Here is a 17,778-nt window from a genome sequence, read left to right as displayed (position 1 = left end):
ACACTCAAATACAGGGTAGGATGTCTTACTCTAAAAATACAGGGTAGGATGTCTTACTCTAAAAATACAGGGTAGGATGTCTTACTCTAAAAATACAGGGTAGGATGTCTTACTCTAAAAATACAGGGTGGGATGTCTTACTCTAAAAATACAGGGTAGGATGTCTTACTCTAAAAATACAGGGTAGGATGTCTTACTCTAAAAATACAGGGTAGGATGTCTTACTCTAAAATGAACAATAAGTAGATTGGTTTCAACTGTCTTTGTAATATCTTTTTTTAGTATACCCATGTAATACAAATTAAAAATTGTATAATACCAATTATATAATAATTTTTACCTCACCCTGTATAGATACATTAAAAAACAAAAATCACATATGTTCCTTTAACTGAATGTGCATTTGGTTTGTCAACAGGACTAACCTCATATTAGAGAAGTACCTTCATGACATGTGGCAAGTTTTTAGTCAACAGTACAAGACTGTTGTAAACAAAAAATCATACATGTTATTCAAGTTTTTGTACTAAAGATATGTCTGTGAAATTAGACTCTTGACAAGACAGAGTGCAATGTAGTGTTCACTTGAAAAATAAAAATACTTTTGTCTATTTTAAAAATTGTATTTGCATAACTACTACAGCAGTTTAAATACCCATCAAGTTTTTCCCATATCCCTGTATATTGTATTTGATATTTTCTCTAACACAAATTGTTACAAAATCAGCAGTGTAGGATTCCCACCTTTTTCAGCTTAAAGGTCACAAATATAGTTTCTACAACCCTGAAGGGCCCCAGCCTATCAGTTCATAAGACTTTATTGAAGTATATGTCAATAAAGACTACAAATTACTACCTGTTTAAACTAAAAATGCTAATTAAAAAAAAACTATTAAAAACAGGTACAAAGTTTCAATGTACATCCAGTTCATGCAATTCTCATTTAATGTGCCTTCTGTTCTGCAGCTCAAGACAAGAAGCTAATCTGTCGATGTCTGGCTGCACATTAGTGGTTGCTATTATCATCAGACCATTCATATGTGTGTCAGTATGGCAACACAGTTTCTGTTTTTGACCACCTTTATTGCCAAATGTGCTTTTACATCAATGATGTAGTGAAACATAAAATGTTGATAACTCTGACATCAAATGCATAATATCATGTTGACTGCCACTCTGTACAAAATCAAGACATGGCATACTTTGATCCCCACTAGTGCACACAGTGTTAAATCATAATTGAAGCATCACCTCACCCTATGGGGATTTAGGCAACATTTAATAGTAATAATAATAAACTTCCTAATCATTGTAGATAATTAATAAATGATAATTAATATGTATTTATTACTTTATAGATTTAATAGATATTTGTTGTTACTTTATTAATGTTTTTTACGCTTATACCGTGAGGTAAAAACAGCTGCTGCTATGATTTTGTCTGGTTTATGAGTTCGTTGCTGTTGTAATTCAGGATCTTCTTTTTAATAAATTCTTGAAAATGTTAAAAGAGAGAGAGAAAAGGGGGGCCCGGCGAGGATGTTTGCCCTGGGGCCCATGCTGGCTCTCGACATTCCTGAATGCAGCTGAAAGTGAACAGAAGTACTTATATTATATGAATGTTTAAGCTATCAAGCATAATCTGTTAATTGGTAGAGGATGTGATAGAACATCACAAGAAGACCGATAATAATTTTAATCAGATCTTTCTTTGCCAGTTTTATTTGGATTTCCACTAAGAATAGTGTAAAATAACTTGTCAATTGCAGCTTTTTCACATTTCATGCTGCTGTTGGCAAGTGCTTTTGCTTAAGACCAGAATTAATCAGGTCAACTGAGTTTACTATCATACCATGTATATTAAGATTCCTGTGTTACTGAAGTTTTTATTGGTTTGACATGGTTAATAAATAAGTGTATATGTTAATATTCCAGTGCTATGAGCATATGAAAATGTATGGTTTGACGTGATTAATAAATGTGTTAATATTACAGTGTTACCAAGCACGTATAATGTTGAATGAACAAGAAAAGAAAGAAAATGTTTAATGATAATGTTTCATAAAATCAATGGATATTGTTTGTTTGTTTCAGAAATTTGTCTTTATATGGCAAATTATCTAAGACCAGTTTTCATTGATTTAATGGTAGATAAAAGATATAAGTATTATGTTTTAAATGTGGTCTAATCACAATTATAATATCTTTTCATTACTAATATTTATTATTTAAATATTTAAAGTCTGGAGCTATCAAATCTAAGCTAAAATTTAGAATGATTAATTACATCATATTCTTTTTATTAGTCTTAAGATTTTTATAAGTCAATAGCAGCATGTTATTCTTCAATGATACCAGTACCATTTATTACAAACACACATTACAGTAAAAAACATATAAATGTAATTTAAATCTGGTTCATAAGTTCAAAAGAGTAGTTAAATTCCCATTAATTTTTGTTCATTCGCAGACAAGCAAGAATAAAAACATAGAAATTATGCACTTTGTATACAGTACTCAAAAAGTTGTTATAGAAAATACCTTAGATATATATATACATATATATTGTTATCAATTCATTTACAAGTAACTTTATGAGTTTGTTTTCATACTTAATTCATACACATGAATGAATATTAAAATAGCTTGGACTAAATAGCTAAAACGAATTTTGATATAATGAAGTTAAAATGTTATACAAAGCACTTGTATAATGACTGGTGAGTACATAAGTATGATAATAATTATCATCACACATAGATCCAAGCAATGTTTTGAATGTTTGTTAGTCTTCCCTTATGTGTAATTGATCTACCACACTACATTCTGTTGACAACAAAGCTATTGATATTTTACAAGGAAATTACATAAATATAATATCAACACATTCTTCTGTAGCATAAACCTTGTCTGACAGAAGATTCATGGAAGAATTTTCATTCAAGTCATTTACTTTCTTCTTTTGACTTGTTCTTAAATTCATGAAAACTACTGACCAGTAATTATGTAATTCTACATTTTTGAAAGTTTGATGAATGAAAAATGATTTAATTAACAGTTGATATGTTATTTTAGCTGCATGAGGTTTTCACTTTGAAATGGTAATGTGGCAAATATCTAATATAAGCACAAGGTTAAACTAGGAGTGTGTGTGCTGTTAAAGTCCTAATACAAATAAACTCTTAATGATAGAGACAGTCCAGAGGTGCATATATTAGGCTTTGCATCTATATAGATTATAGACAACTTTCTGGATGGTAATTATCCTTAAGAAGTTGTTTAATCAAAATCAACAATGCTTTTCTGTGATATTTTTAGCTGTATTTAGCAATATTTACAATCTGATTTGGTCTTTTCAACTATACTAGAAGCCAAAGAATTTCATCTATTATATGGCTACAGCTTCTAGTAATCTGATAGCCATGTAAAAGAGCAGGTTACAGAATACAGACATAGTAATGAAATTAACAATACAAAAAAATAAATAAAGTTATAAAAATTTTAACAGATTTGTACAGGATCATTAAATTTTTTATAACATATATATTTTACAAGAAAGGATTTTATCAGTTTTAAAATTTTATATAAGTCAAGTTCTTTTAAAGATATTAAATTGTCCATTCATGCATAGTAAGTTGTATAAAAGTGTACAACCTACAAGATGTTTAGTGTTAAAAAAGTGGTTTCAAGTAGCTCTAAACAGAAATGTTTCGGCTATTACTAGCTATCAGTTCATGTATTTGTGTTTATCACTCTTCCCATCCTGAAAATGGAACTTTCTTAAGTTCAAAAAGATGTTTTAATATTAAGTCGAAAAGATTTGATAAAAAAAAATACCTATAAGCCTAAAAATGTACAGAGTTTAGTAGTTTCTATTTAATAATTCTTAAAGTTCAGAGTGCCAACATAATTCATGCAATCTAACACGCAAAAGAAAGTCAGAGGAAAACTAAAGATGTCTTTGTGGTGTGCTTTTATAACAAAGACAAAAGTGGAGTAATCAGTTTATATATGAGGTAATTAACAGAAATGTTTGATAAAAACCTACCTTGCTTCCATAGCCAGCCTTCCCTATCTGGATTGAAAAATGTGTGCATTAAGTCATTTCCATCATCTTCTGGTATCTTAAAAGGCTCCTGTTTAATGCTGTCATACAGACTCTAGAAAAGAAATTATAATTTATTTTTCTTAGGTTCTACTAAAGTATATTTTAAAAATTCTATCCACTATGTTTTCTTTTTTTTTTATCTTAGTGTGTTCTAGAAGTTTTTCAACTGAATCTTGCTTTGGTTCATCCAATTTATTTATAGTTTTTAAAATAAACCTCATCTCTTATGTTTCTAAAACACTAGAAATTTATGCATTACCAATATCAGTTCCCGTGGAAGATCTCCTCCATTGTTGATACCTCGATTCATTTTGATGAACTGTTCCACTGAAGGTTTTTCTTTTACACTGGGATTGTGCAATGATGTATTCAACATGATAATGGCAAAAGACAGGACATAACATGTGTCTGGAAGTACAATATTGTTTGTTTATTTTGTTTTTGATAATCTTTTTAATGCACTTAAAACATAAATCTGCTTTCATCGGTAAAATTTATCACAACTATGAGTGTTGTATCCTTTATATCCTTAGCAGCACTAAAATTAAATGTTAGTTGCTTACAAAGTATGCTGTACTGTGAAAAGCCTGGTAAGTTCCTTAAACATTTGTTTGTTTGAATAAAATCTGATCAACTCTTGCATGATAGACAAAAAGAAAGTACAGTGAAAGTGTAAAATGCTGAAATAATGAGTTTAAAATCTGAAATCACAAACAATAAATAATAGCAAACTTTAGTCTCAAATTCCATACGTAAATACTGATAATGAGAAAAAAACAGTCAAAGTAAAATCAACACAAAGCACATTGAAAACAAAGTTTCATAGTATGAAAAATAAAATTATTACTAAAATATTAGAAGTTATTACTGAAGCTATTAAATTATTTAACTTACATAAAAATATAACTAAATTGAAAAGATTATCATGGGTAGTTCAATAGCTCCTTTTTGGCTAATCTACTTACAAGTTGCACTGAAAAATTAGCTTTATTTATTGCATATTTCTTCTTCTTTAAAGTGTGTTTGTACAAAGGTTTGACTGTAGATTTGTCACAAAAGCCTTCTATAACGCTCTCAATACTAATTTGCCTTTTCCCTGTAATTTGACTCATGACCACAAACAAAAATAGAAAAGGAGCTACCTCACACTAGACAGTTTTTAATTCAACTTAATCACAATCATTAGTTGCAGCTGATAAAAAAATGAAAGTGTTTCTGAATTAAACAGAAATTTTCCCCATGTAATCCATGAGCTGACAAGCCAAATTTTGAGTTTCTTTACACATTTGAGTGAATAAAGGTTCATTGGTATCAAATAAAGACAAGAATGCACTGAATATGAGTCAAATGGTTTCCATGCTAGATGTTTTAGTTCTTTAATAAAAGGCTGCCAAAACTTGATAAAAAATAGTTTTAAAATACATTTTTGAAAAATGTTAAACATTTAAAAATGTTCGCTATATTTACTGTGGACAAGAAAATCATTTCTATATATCAGAAAATTAAAAAAAGAACCTTTATCCAACAATATCTAATAAAAACTTGAGAATTTCAGCAACACTGGCCTGTAAAAACTCCCATTTTAGAGAGTCAACTTTCTTATATTCATCATGACTGCCAGTGATGCGATTAAATCTGCATTTTATCAACTCCAAATACGTATGTCCCAGCCTCATTTTAAAGGAAACTTGAATGGAATAGACCAGGTATTTAAGATGTTACACGTGTTTTGTGCATCATGTTACCCCTACTATCTAAACGTAAGAAATGTTAGCCTTACATAATACCAAAACACAGAAACTTGTTTGTTACACAGAAACTTAGAAACTTTATCTATATCAATTAGTTGTAATTTTTTGTAACTGGAAAAATACTCTAGCATTTCTAAGCTATATGTGAAAAAAGATATAAATACAATAAAACAGTATTAAAAACTTACACCTCACATACAGAATATGTATATATATGTATATATATCTGAATATAGTAACTATCTACACTATGCATATGATAACCTTTTACAACTTCTTTGTCTAAACTTGAAGAACATAATAACTCATCCCAACAGCTTGTTCTATATGTATGAAGCCTGATATGATAGCATATCAACACAATAAATTTCTGATAATATAAGGACTGTCGATAGTACAAAATGGATAAAACACATAAACATAGTCTTGCTACACAATGCTGGCAAGTTTTCACCAGACATCATGAATATCACCACCAATATGATCATTATCATTAACCTGGAGAGAAGATTTGTTGTTGCTGCAGGCATTAGTGCAACAGCAAGTGTCTGTGCAGGAAATCTGGTTTGAAAACGTGTAAACTACCAGCTTTGGAAGTTTCCATATCACCCACATGACAAAAACTGTAGCATGGACAGAGGGATGGGAGGTAAACCAGTCTAATCTACTGTTATATCTTCATCTTTCACACACCAAACACTACCATCAAGGTCTAGATGGGAGTGATGTGCTAGTAGAGCATTCTGTCATAATGTTGCTTGGATCTTTGCTCACAAGATACATTTTCACAAAGCATCTTTAGTAGGATGGAAATGATGAGCTTGTGCCCTTCTACATTTACAGAATATGTTGAAGCATGCCTCACTGACATTGTTGCTATCACTGTCATAGAGACTGCACACAAAAGTTTCAATGTATTTCAGTTGTGACTTTTCTGGATGTACATGGGCTCCAAACTGCTGTTCAGTCTTTGACTTGAATAATCTGCAAGGCCACTTTCTTTTCCTGACCTGTAAATGTGCTGACAGAATCACCTCCAGTGAGAGTATGGAGTGTTGGGAGTAATTGATACACTGTATTTCCTATCTTTGTAGCCAGGGCAGGGATGCTGACAAACCTTGTGTGAGCTTGAGTCCTTGCAACAACAATGTCTAGAATCAGATTCAAGCAGAGATCATTCATTTTAAATCTATGAACTTTTGTTCAGTTGGGGGTGCAGTCATTTTGAAAAATAAAGCTGATATGAAAATTAGCTCATGGATGCCCACTGATACTTTGTAACTTATTCTGCATATCAGGAATAAAGAGAGCTTTCATAGACTATTGTCTATTGATATTTGTTCCTTATTCTGTATATCTTATGGATCTGCTTTTGCTTTGAATTTAGTACAAAGTTACAGGAAAGCTATCTATGCTTGCCTTTTCTAATTTAGCAGTGACAGACTACAGAGAAGGCAGCTAGTCAACACTACCCACTGTCAACTCCTGAGCTACTCTTTAACCAACGAATAGTGGGATTGATAAGAACATTATAATGTTCCCATGGCTGAAAGGGATGGAGATTCAGACCCGCAACCCTCAGATTACGAGTTGAGCACCTTAACCACCAGGCCTACCTTATGGAATAAAGAGAATTTGCAATAACTGCAAACTCTTAACTATGGACTATTGTCTATTGATATTTATTCCTTGTTCTATATATCAGAAATAAGGAGAACTTAGAAAAAACTCTATAATATGGGCATTAATGTGAAGTTCAGTCTTACTCCTGAGGCAAAATTAAAAACACTTATCTGAGAAGTTTGACAATAATCATATTTTTAATGTGATCTATAAAATTGAATATGGAGAATGCCAAGATTATTATATAAGGTAAACTAGAAGAAAGCTGAATATCTATTTACCAGAACGTCATTGTACAACTCATTTTTGTTTCAATATTAACAGAAAACTGGACAACAAATATTGATGAATTTAGTTAAAACAACTTTAAATAAATAAGACAACATCTGTACAAAAAATTAAAGTTATTTTAATAAGATTTAATAAACCTTCAGTACACAAACACTCAGTGTCATATTTATATCTTTTTTTTAAGAATGGTTCTACTCCCTAGTAATTTTGGAATCAAACTCTATTGATCTGTGAAACTTGACTAATCCTTTCCAGGACCTATTCATAAGTGATTTTTCATATTAATTCTTGTTTAATCAGAAGAGCAAGTTAACCTGTTGAAAAGTTGTGTGTTATAAATTTGACTGATTCTTTCCAGGACCTATTTATATAATTTTTCATGTTACTTCTTGTTTCATCAGATGATGGCAAGTTATCTTGTTGAAATGTTGTGTGTTATAAATGAATTTTTCATAACAGGTCTGTGTCACAATTTGCAAATCAATTCTTAATGCTAGATGAAACAGGTAAAATCCATAGCTTTACTCAAAAGTATCCATGTAAAAAAAGACTGTTCCCTTTATCCTTCTTCTAATTAAAAATAGTTACGAGTAAATAATACATTAATATCAAGAGACAGAACTCACTTGTTGTACATATTGAATTTCAAGAATTTTCTTAAAGTTATTAAAACTTAAATTTAGACAAAGCTTATAATGTCTATGTTATTTACCACATACTTTTGTGACAATGGTTTGTGTAACTAACAAGTAAAGCAATGTTTACAAAATATTAAGTATCTAGTGATTTTTAGTAGACAGAATAGAATGTAAAAAGTTGTTCTAACTCTTCCATTTGACAAATTTGAAAATTTAGCTCAAGCAGTAAAAAGATGTAAAAACCATAAAGTAAAATTTTATTTATTTTGCTTTTTGTTCAGCATAGAGCTACGTAATGTGCTCTGCTCACTGTAGGGCTCAAACTCCAAATTTTAGAATTATAATTCTCAAGCTTATTGTTGAGCCACCAAGTGATGTAAAATTTGTAATAAAATCAAAGTGTAAAATAAAATCATGTCCATTTACATACTGTTTTTTAGCCTATACAGCTTCTATTTTTCAAGCATTATCATTCAACTTAAAACTTACTTGACCTAGGTAATGCAATATGATTACTAAATGACCATCTAAATCTGTGAACTGGTCATGATTTTAAACTATAACTCAATACTGTTACTCAAATAATCCACAGTCAAGTTAAGTGACTAATGTTAGAATATTCTAATCAAAAACACCTTAGGTATGGCCAAAAAAGGATTGACTGTGCAACTTAAAGGAATGAAATCAAAACTAGTAACCAAACTGGTAACTACACTTATAGCATTGATAAGAATTTTACAGCAAATATTCATTCATTAGTTAGACAGACTGTATTTTTTGATCAACTTGGGGCACGATGGTGGGTAAAACAAATGTAATTACCAGTTTGGCCGCCAATTTGGACTTGATTCTTTTAAGTCTCACAGTTAATCTTTTTTTTTTTGGATGCACCTTTTTTTCACACCTAAGGTGTTTTTGGTTAGATATACATGAAGTAACGTTCCAGTAGAGCATATCCATTGAAAACATGTGATAGTTTCAATTACCACAGTCCGAGCTACAGGAGGTCGAAAATTGCTAAACTATCACTCCTGTTAGTAACACACATTGTGTCCTGCAGATTGTTTTGGCCACACGACACACTACCATGTGTCTTGATCAACCAAGTGGAGCCATTTCTTAAAAGGTAATTCACATATTGGCTACTTCATAAGAAAACAAGATTTATATTACTACCACTTACCAGTATTACTAAATACACCAGGGTTTAGATGGCAATATCTTTGAGCAAATTTTTCCATCATTCTATCAATTTTCTGAGCTTCACCAGGAAGACGGAAGCTCCACAGAAATTGCCTGTTTACAAATAAGAATATTATCAATTTGAAATATTTCCTTTTACCTAACACTGTAAATATATAATTTCATCAGCACCTGAAAACAATGATATAGTTTTGAAATATGAAAATTCATAATGGGTTTGTTTCTGATATTTGCTCAGACATACACAAGAACCATCTGCACTAGCCATTCCTAATTTGGACCTGAAAGAACAGAGGGAAAGCAGCTAGGCAAGACCACCCACTTTGAACTCTTGGGTTACTTTAATCATATAGTAGGGTTTTACCATCACTCTCATAATACACCCATGGCCTTAACCTGTAGTGTATTTTGCAACAAAGAGACACAAACTATTAACTCTCTCATTTACAGTCAGCATGCAAACCACCAGGCCTGTCCAATTCATATGGGAATTGTGATCTGGTACCATTGTTAGATTATAGTCAGTTTCAACTTTTGACATACAATTCATCACCCCGATACTTACTATACATTGACTTCAAGGTCACTCCTGACTGACAATCTTTCATGAATCATCTTTTATTTAAAAAAATACACATTTAGACATACAAACTAATTTACTTTACCAAAATTTGCATTAGTTCTAAAATCAATTGTGACAACAATAAAACCGGCAACGTGATTCGTATCACAAACCCAAGTTAGAACTGGTGTCTCACCCATTTGCCAAGTGTACCCAACATAGTAAAGCATGTTTTTAATTGTCAAAACAAATACTTTTGAAAACAGAAATATTTCTTTTTCACAACCGACTAGTAATTATTAGTGGTAGAGCCTGTAACTTAAAACAAGTGTGTAATAAAAGAAATCAGATCTTTTATATTAATTACATCTGAAAAAATGTTAGAAAAGTTATGTAATCGCTAACAAATGCAATAACACATCTCAGGTGGAAGAATTAATGTCATCACATTTCATTATAACAGCACACGTATCATACTGCACAGGCTAAACATTAGTATTTATTGCATGTGCATTACATGATATCCATTTGAAACAAACTTTAACTTCATATAACCTCCCAGTCTACATGAATCTAAAGTAATGCCAATTGGTCATCTGCATCATGCTAATCACTGTTGTTAACAGAAGTCCGGTTCTGATCAACTGAATCAAGTACATGCTGCTCATATAGTGTTAGGTGACATACTGATGTGTCACAGTATAATCACAGGAAGAGACCTTTGATGCCACATCCTGTGATTGGAGTTTTATCTGTAGAAGATTAATGTCATGTTTGTGATGGGATAAGTAGTATGTCTGAAATGTGTTCCTGAACATATGGCTCTGATACATATCAATTGTTAAATCATCAACCTATCAAAGATTAAATAATTCCTTTTTTCAGCATTCTACATACTTCTTCAAAAATTCTCTCCACCAAGACAAGTGTAACTCTGGAATGCCTACTGCAACGTGAGGGTCTCACAAGTTATGGAAACAAAAACTACCATAGATTAAACAGGAAAGTTCTAAATTATTGATACTGTGTATCCGTCAAAACTGTTGGCAGAATATGATTATCTTTAACATGATGATTTTAATTTCTGTTGACTTTTTTGGTCAGCTAATCTGAATTTATCCTTAGGTTTCATCAGTGTAGTTAGACTTAGCTATGTTAATTTGTTGTAGTTTAAACACAGTCTCTCATAAGACAATTGAGTGGTTTCTGCATCTAAGGTTACAAATGGATTCAGAAATGAAAAAAGCAGAAGAGGGATTTGGAAAAGGTACTTTTAGATGGTGGCAGGAGCATAAGGTAAAATGATGGTGAATTGGATATTTTATTTTTTAAGTTCTGATGAAGGTGTTCCAGGTTAAAGGCAATTATTTACAGTCTTAATTGAATAATCATTCTTTTTGGACAATTGGTAGATCTTCTCATTCAGAAGGCACTCAGGTTATCAAAGTTTTTGTTATTTTTCTATTCCAGTTTTCCATCAAGAACTTACAGTTGTAAATGTTCTATAGATTCTATACCTACCTGTTCTCTGTCTCAGCTTCATATCATCTCTACTATAAAGCTCTAAAACTTATATGCACCAAAGATAATATGTGACAGTTGTTCAAAATATCAACATTAAAAAACATGACTGAAAGAAACTTGTTACATCAACTAAAATGAGTAAGTACATTAGATTTACAAACACGAGGGTCTTAAACAGTATCCAATGTTTCTGTTACATAAAATAAAAAATATCATCAACAAACAATGAAAAGGTGGATGCCTCTTTCATCGTACATTTACTGGCCATATAGATATGATACCAATACAGACACAGTAAGATAACAAAACAACAGGACAGCATATAAAACAGAAATAAAAATTTGTGATTCAAAGAAGAAATAAAATAAAAATACCTCAATGCCTGAACCAAGATTAAATCAGTGAAATCGTGAAGATCCACAAATGCATCCAAAACCTTCATATTGAAATCATTCCTAGAATTTGTATATTGAAATAAAAAATCATTGTTCAACACTTGAAAACTGTTTTATCAAAACTCAAAAGTCAGAAACTGGGAATATGCTTTTGTTAATTAGATAAACACTTAAGAAAAATCTACACATTGAACTACAGCAAATATTTACTTTTATTTCTTGTTATAACAATCTACAAACCATTTTTTTTTAATTTTAATGATAAAAATTCAAAAACATTTTTTTATTATCTTCTCTTGTGAAAAACAGAACCAGATTCAGATAAAACAAATCTGTCTGACCTTTCTCCTAAGTAGTCTCCTATGGCTGTTTTGTTGAGTCCCTCTCCTCTATAAAGAAACTGAGCTACATTTTCAGCTGTGTCTTGAAGCAATCCATGTTCAATGAGATATTCAATACCCTAAGAAAGGCATCACAGACATTATGATGATCAGCAAGATTAAAATAACTCGCATGCTTGAAGCATAGCAATTTCTTAAAAACTGTTAGTTAACTAATATATCAACAGATAATATATATATATAAATGATTTGAATAATTTCTGTAGTTGTATAGTACCCACAATGAGCTTTTTTATATTTCATATAAATTATATCACTCAATAATGGTTTGTCAAGATCTAATCAATTAGGTCTACTTTATAATATTGTCATTTTTAGGGTATATTTAATAACCATGATAAAAATAACTATTTTTGTACAGTAACAGTTAAAGTGATAATGTGGCTCTACTGTAGAAGATTTTAATTATTGATGCTCGGTCCTCACTTTTTTGTTTATTTTTCTAAAGATAGGGGACTGTACTTATTTCAGTGTCACTAAGTTAACATTGCTCCTCCTTCACCTATGTGATTAAGCAAACAAACTACAAGGGCTTGTCAAATACTTACATTACTAAAATCTTATAGTACATAACTTACCTTGAGTAAACTGTATGAAAATGTAAACCAAGTTTTCCTAATAGAAATGTTAAATTTTGCTATATAATCAAACTTCCAAATAGCAGACAGAATTATAAGCATTTTTATGCTTGTAAAATAGAATAAATGTAATGTATTGTGCCTTATAAAATATGAGTTGTAAACCACTTACATGAAAATCATAATCTATTTTCACATCACAACAGTTGTTGTTTATGTAAACTGATGATACATACAGCACCTAGACCACTACTATGTCTTTCGTATCCCATCTGGCTCAATGAGCCCTTGTATTGGGTGATAGACCTTATTAGCACCAGATATTACAGACATAGTGTGGTTGGTATATTATAACAAATTTTTCTTTGCTTTCACTGACGAGTTCTTAGAAACAGAAGCCGGTCTTAATTCTTGATACCATATACACACTGTTATATTATCATCTAGAAAATGTAAATTCTTATAAAATGATAAATACTTATAACTTAGATGTATATTCTCCAAAATAACACTCAATTATTAGAATAGAATGTTTTTATTACTTGGTTCATAATAACTTAAAAGTTAGTTTCAGTAGTTTGTAATATAATACTTTTAATTAAAACTAGCAGAGACCCGCAAAACATTTCCGGCCAAATTAGTATCTTTATCGTAACAGTACTTCTTTAAATATAACATTTCTAGCACAATACAAACGAATTGTAATCGTAGACAACAAAATGTGTAAATCTACTTATATATAGGCCCTACTTTATAAAACTTTAACTTACGGTAGGCTTAAGTTCGATAAAGAGATAAATTAGTATCTTTATCGTAACAGTACTTCTTTAAATATAACATTTCTAGCACAATACAAACGAATTGTAATCGTAGACAACGAAATGTGTAAATCCACTTATATATAAGCTGTACTTTATAAAACTTTAACTTACGGTAGGCTTAAGTTTGATAAAGAGATAAATAAACACTGTAATCTGTGTACGTTTTTTTTAGTTTAGTTAGGAGTAAATTTTACTGCACTTAATACTATCGATAAATAAACTAATAATATTATTCTACGACCTAACGTCAAACCTTTTTTAAAAACTCTCATAAGTTTTTAATATTCTGTTGTACAAAATGGTTAGTAAAGTATATTTACATTCCCCTTTTGCTGTTACTTCTTGTTTCATACAGCAATTGTAGTGACTTGATCACTGAGCTTTGCAGCTCTCTGGCGGTGCAGGCAGACTGTTTGTCGTCGAGTGAATAATGCACATGTGTGGTTTTCTTGGGGAAACATTCTAACTACGCATGCTTATGCAGCAGGTTCTCGGTCATAAAGCGTTAAGGTCGTACGTACAAACAATCAGAATAATAGTATCAATACATTACTACTACAATAATTCTGCTACTTCATTTTTACAATAAAAACAATTTATGCACAAATTAGACTGTTGAAGTTGGAGTTTTATCCTCATAATCTTATTTCACTTACACTTTGCATAACATATTCAAATATTCTTTTAAATAGCTTTCTTCAAAGGGAACAATTTTTGGATAAAGAATGCTAACAGCTAAACTTATATATTGTGAGAAAAATTCTTTCACAAAAATATTTTATCGTATAAAATAAAAAACAACATTCCGTACCTTTTTTGGATCCATATTAAATTTCTTCTTCCCTATAGATAACTGTTTTGTTTTTGTATTTGTTTTACTGAAAAAAAAAGACCAAACTTCAATTAAAAAAAAAACATTAAAAAAGTTAAATAACAAAAAAGAAACTTAATTTGGAAAAATATTTCTATTATAATTGATTAATCTGTTGTACGTGTACCAATTCAAATGATTTAGGCATTAGGATCACTGTGAAAATAAATAAAAGTTGTAAAGCCGTCATTAATAGTAAGTTATTAATTTTATGACTAATAAAGTTTCATATGATTTTTCTTGCACTCTTACTTAATTAAAAAAAGTACAATCGAGGTTTAGAATTTGAAATGTTTAAAAATGCCTATAAATTAGTCATAATATTTCAGTAATAAATATAACCTATAAACTATATAGAACCAGAATCTCTACAATATAGCATTGTACTTGAAGAGCTTAAAAGGAAACCAACCACATGAAGGAACCAGCATGTAGATTCAAAATAAGAGATAAGTAAAATTCCTGTAAAGTCACAGAACATCTAGAAGACTGACATAGGGGAAACCAACCACATGAAGAAACTAGTATGCATGTATGAAAATAAGAGGCAGGTAAAATTCCTGTATGCCACACAGTATGTAGAAGGCTGACACAAGAGAAAACAACCACAGGAAGAAACCAGCAGGTATTACAAAATAATTCACAGGTAAAATTCCTGTAAGTCACACAACATGTAGAAGGCTGATACAAGAGAAACCAACTACATGAAGAAACTAATATGCATGTATGAAAATAAGAGGCAGGTAAAATTCCTATACACCACACAATTTGTAGAAGGCTGACACAAGAGAAACCAACCACAGGAAGAAACCAGGAGATATTACAAAATAAGAGCCAGGTAAAATTCCTGTAAGTCACACAACACGTTGAAGGTTGACACAAGGGAAACCAACTACATGAAGAAACTAACATATGTGTACAAAATAAGAGACAGGTAAAATTCCTATAAGTCATATAGCATGTTGAAGGTTGACACAATGGAAACCAACTACATGACCAAACCAGCACATATGTACAAAATAAGAGACAGGTAAAATTCCTGTAAGTCATATAGCATGTTGAAAGTTGACACAATGGAAACCAACTACATGACCAAACCAGCACATATGTACAAAATAAGAGATAGGTAAAATTCCTGTAAGTCATATAGCATGTTGAAGGCTGAAACAAAGCAATTACTAAAGGATCACTGTGAAACCAGGAACAAAGAAGAGAAAATTTTTTATCTTCAATACACTTAGCTTTAGATACTTGGCCACTGAAGGTACAAAACAAAAGAAACCATACAGGTCCTTTCCCATTGGTCATCAGTCATTTTCCTTAAACGAACCATAATTCTTTGGGCAAATTGCTTTGATATATCCAAAATTAGAAATAAATAACACTTGCAATGCTTACCCCTAATTATGAAATACACCTATACTAATAAAACACTAAGATGATAATTCACAAACTATTTCTCTTAAAGAACATATGGAATAAAAAGGAAAAAAAACCCGTAAAACAAGTTTCTCATAATTAACATATTTGTGTAATTACTTACATTTTTAAAATTAATTAAAGGTTAAATTACTTTTTTTAATACAGCAGTTGATAGAGTAACAACTTCCCCACCAGATCCAGATCCTACAACTTTGTCCAGATGTTTTAAAACTCAATGACCTACTGACTCAATGGCTTTAACAAATCTTGCCTAAGATAGGATGTATAGTTATAGTTTTCCAGAGATGATTAAACTTCAATATATAACCAAACATTTTCATTCAGGTTCTAAATAGTTATGTTATATAGAAGTTGTCATTATATAACTACTTCACCTTAGTGAAGTATGCTTCACTGAGGTATCTTTTTGGTCAAGTTAAACTTGAAACATGTAAATTAATACATTCCATTAAGAGCCTACAAGTATATTTCAATCTAACTAATCAATTTGGTTATTAAACTTCACACGTTACATGTTCAGTATTTCAGATATTTACAGAAAAAGAAACCCAATTATGGTACAAGAATTTGTTAAATCAAACCAGCTTAATATTAGTCAGATGTGTGATTATTAAAAGTTTGTTTGTTTGTTTGATTGTAATTAAGCACAAAGCTACACGATGGGCTATCTGTGCTCTGCCCACCACAGGTACCAAAACCCAGTTTCTAGCATTGTAAGTCCACAGACATACCACTGTGCCACTGGGTTACAAAAAGAAGACACATCTTACATTTTAAATAGAAAACCAAACCTCATATAGGCACAGTCTTCATTTACTGAAAAGCACATTCATATAATTTATATATTACTATGAAGGAAAAAGACTACCTTTCATCCTTGGCCTCCAGCTTCTCCATCTCTGCAGTGACCTCTGCAATTTCATCTTGTAGTTGCTGAAGAAGACAAAAAACAGATGTCAAGCATCATAAAGGCTGATAATCCTATTTGTCCCCTGGCAATTCAACCTTGAAACCAGCCAATACCATCACAAAAACAGCCACTTTAACAGTGGTGATAATGTATCAAAAATAGCAGTTCTCCAGCATGAAACTTTCAGAGCATGTCATTTGAATGCCACAATACTTTTAGCTGAATACAACTGTAGAGAAAGATAAATACATAGCTTAACTTTCCAGTCTAATACTATAGTATTAATACGAATGAATGGCTTTCAGTTTGACATGAATACTGACATAACAATATCATCACCCAGTCTGAATCTCTGACCTTCGAAAATTGAATCTACATTGGTACTTGTACATATCAAATCCACCAACTAACGCAATTCAAGTAGCCACATGTCAATGTTGCAAGCTTATGGGAATTAGTCAGAGTAAGACTTAATAGCATTATTCAGTTTAAATGCTTTTATTCAAACCTAAGTTCATGCAAATGAAAGGAATTCAACATTTATGTAGTGATTTTAGTGTGGTTTTCTGTATTCACCCCTACATTGTTTCTGTACTTTTTGGCATTGCCATCCCTATATCATATTAATTTTTGTTATTACTTGTCAATATAATAAGAAA

At 31.0% G+C, this 17,778-nt stretch overlaps 1 protein-coding gene across 4 annotated transcripts in view; it reads right to left on the bottom strand.

Annotated features, from left to right (window-relative positions):
- Nucleotides 1-17,778, bottom strand: part of LOC106463913 (cytohesin-1-like) — a 136,605-nt gene that overhangs the window by 26,134 nt on the left and 92,693 nt on the right. For all 4 annotated transcript variants that reach the window (XM_022391550.1, XM_022391549.1, XM_013923992.2 and 1 more), the window contains 7 exons: nt 17,078-17,142; nt 14,707-14,773; nt 12,437-12,555; nt 12,075-12,155; nt 9,595-9,707; nt 4,368-4,516; nt 4,049-4,160 (listed from right to left, as the gene is read on the bottom strand). In XM_022391550.1, coding sequence (XP_022247258.1) covers nt 4,049-4,160; nt 4,368-4,516; nt 9,595-9,707; nt 12,075-12,155; nt 12,437-12,555; nt 14,707-14,773; nt 17,078-17,142 — 706 coding nt within the window. The remainder of the gene's footprint in view (nt 1-4,048; nt 4,161-4,367; nt 4,517-9,594; nt 9,708-12,074; nt 12,156-12,436; nt 12,556-14,706; nt 14,774-17,077; nt 17,143-17,778) is intronic.

Source organism: Limulus polyphemus, unplaced genomic scaffold, assembly GCF_000517525.1.
Source record: "Limulus polyphemus unplaced genomic scaffold, Limulus_polyphemus-2.1.2 Scaffold1515, whole genome shotgun sequence".
NCBI classification, from domain to species: domain Eukaryota; kingdom Metazoa; phylum Arthropoda; class Merostomata; order Xiphosura; family Limulidae; genus Limulus; species Limulus polyphemus.
Note: the sequence above shows the minus strand (reverse complement) of the source record. Positions and strands in the feature narration are given on the sequence as shown.